General features: G+C 46.4%; 1 protein-coding gene across 1 annotated transcript; it reads left to right on the top strand.

Moving 5' to 3' along the window:
- The first annotated feature begins 1,023 nt into the window (after positions 1–1,023).
- Positions 1,024–2,025, top strand: LOC121833534. The gene has a single exon (XM_042286933.1). The coding sequence runs from the start codon at positions 1,024–1,026 to the stop codon at positions 2,023–2,025; it is 1,002 nt and encodes a 333-aa protein (XP_042142867.1).
- The last annotated feature ends 432 nt before the right edge of the window (positions 2,026–2,457 follow it).

Genomic DNA, 2,457 nt, shown 5'->3' with positions numbered 1-2,457 from the left:
AGTGGAGGTGCTTGGCCCAGGCTGGACTCTAGATCGCCGTGGAGATCAAGGTGGGCTGGGGCGGACGGCGGTAGATCGGTCAGCGGGGTGAGCGGAGGATTGATTATTTTGGGCGTCAACGTCTCTTTGTGTGCGAATTAATGTTAGTTTTAAAACCCTACTACTACTCAGGTTTTATGAGCATTCACAGGGCTATGTCCGACGGGCTTATCTAGGTTATTGTGGCGCCCTGGACTTTTTCGAGTCCTTTGTAAGAGAAGCTCAGGGTTGTTGTAAAGGAAGGGTACCTTGATTCAGCAGCCTGATTATTGCGGAACTTATTTCTTTTCCTATACGATTCCTTTGAGCAAAGTTTGCGCTCAATATTGTAAAAGGTTTCTGGGAAAAGAAAGTGGTCGTGTTATATGGTAAACGCATTAACCAGAAAAGTCAAATTTTTTCAAGCACGAATTCCGTGTAGTTAGAAATCTTGTAATAACTTTGAGTCCGGTAAACTATCCTCACACTGTCATGGATCTGCTGAAACTAAGAAAGGAAGAGCTATTGGACTTGAGCAGAGCACTAGAAATTGATATTCCCAAAGCAGTCAGAAAAGCTGATCTAATCGCGGAGATAGCGAAAACGACCCCTGACGATGAAATCCAGGATGTCTGGAATAGCATTGTGGAGAAAAAAGAGAAGGAAGCGGCTTGAGAGGCTGACGAGCAAGAACAACGAAGACAAAACGAACGGCAGGCGGCTCGTGAGGCCGCCGAGCAGGAAAGGCAGGCTGATCTTAAACGGGAGGAACTGGCTCTCAGAAGGCTAGGACTAGAGCGCGGAGCGGCTGGCTTTAACGTTACTGGCTATGGTGAAGGAAGGGAATCCTTTAAGATGAGCAAATATATGCAACCATTTAAGGTAGAAGATGAAATTGGGCTATATTTAGTTAATTTCGAAAGAACGTGCGAGAGAATGTCGTTTCATCGCAACACGTGGCCGCAGAGACTATTGACATTACTTCCAGGGGAGGCGGCGGAAGTAATGGCTCGCCTCAGTACCAGTGAAGCTGCTAATTATGATGTAGTTAAGATTAGTTTGCTCCGCAAGTACCGGTTGTCTGCCGAGGCGTTTCGTTTAAAATTTAGAAATGCCACAAAGAAGCCCGGAGAGGCTTTCACGGAGTTTGAGTACTCTTTAAGAGCGAACTTAGAAGAATGGCTAAAGAGCGAAGGGGTGTTCGGGGATCACGATAAGGTGATTGAGCGGTTCTGTCTAGAGCAGTTTCTGCGAAGTATTCCACCATTCGTTCGGAACTGGTTTTTGGACCGCGAGAAACTGACCTCGGTTAGGAAAGCGGCAGAGTTAGCGGAAGAGTTCGTGACGCGCCGAGAACTCAGTCGCGAGGACAGATTTGTAACTGGTCGAAAAGACAACGAAGTTCCAAATTATGGATATCGTAAATCCGCCTTTGAAAAAGATCGACAAGGCGACCAAAGTTCAACCTCAAGGAAAGAGAAGGATATATGTGGTGACGGAGATAACGTAAAAGATAAAGAAAAGAGAGCCTTCGAAAAACGCAAGGAAATAATTTGTTTCGATTGCCAAAAACCAGGTCACATTGCATCAATGTGCAGAAAAGAGAAGGTTGCATTCTCATACGTCGTTGACACAGACGAAAACCTGGAGTTGCTCAGACCTTACTTGTACGATCTAAAGGTGAATGGCAGGGAATGTAAGGTACTAAGGGACAGTGCTGCTACCATGGACGTAGTGCACCCGTCATTCGTGAACCAGGGAGATTACACCGGTGAGTGCGCTTGGATAAAGCAAGTCGTCGAAGAGCAAAGTGTATGTCTGCCTATGGCCAAAATTAAAATTCAAGGGGCGTTTGGCGAGCTGACCACAGAGGCAGCTGTCTCACGAAATCTACCAGAACAATATCCGTACCTGTTCTCCAACAAATCAGCGAAACTTCTAGCGGATCAAGGTATAGTATTTGGTGAAGGTGTCGTTCAAGCTCTGACAAGAGCGCAAGCTCGTTAGCTTTCGCGTCACTTAACTTACGGTAAAACAGACAGGGAAGACACAACGGCAATGCCTAGCGTTTGTAGCAATGACTCGAATAAAGAAATCAATAGAACAGAGCCGGTAGAGAGTAATGGCGACGAAGTGAGCGAAGTAGAAGGTGATCGAGTCTCCCCGCAAAGAGACGGACAAGTTTTATTAGAAGCTAATCGAAAAGAGGGAGTCTTAACGTCCAAGGCTGATAGTCTGGAAGTTCTGTTGACCATAAACCGCGCAGAGCTAATTCGAGAGCAGGAAACAGACGACTCGCTGAGCCATTGCCGGGACGCTGTTTCCCTGGGAATCGCTCGAAAGAAGATAGCCTTCTTAAAAAAGAATGGGATTTTGTATCGACGGTACAGTGATCGTGGCGGGGTCACATTGGAACAAGTCGTACTGCCACATAAGTTC

Source organism: Ixodes scapularis, unplaced genomic scaffold (genome assembly GCF_016920785.2).
Source record: "Ixodes scapularis isolate PalLabHiFi unplaced genomic scaffold, ASM1692078v2 PGA_scaffold8__174_contigs__length_109621045, whole genome shotgun sequence".
NCBI lineage: Eukaryota > Metazoa > Arthropoda > Arachnida > Ixodida > Ixodidae > Ixodes > Ixodes scapularis.
The sequence above is the reverse complement of the archived record's forward strand: the minus strand, read 5'-3'. Positions and strand labels throughout refer to the sequence as shown.

Bases quoted from the DNA above. Each gene is read 5' to 3' on its own strand.
- LOC121833534 (XM_042286933.1), top strand. From the start codon at position 1,024: ATGGCTCGCCTCAGTACCAGTGAAGCTGCTAATTATGATGTAGTTAAG.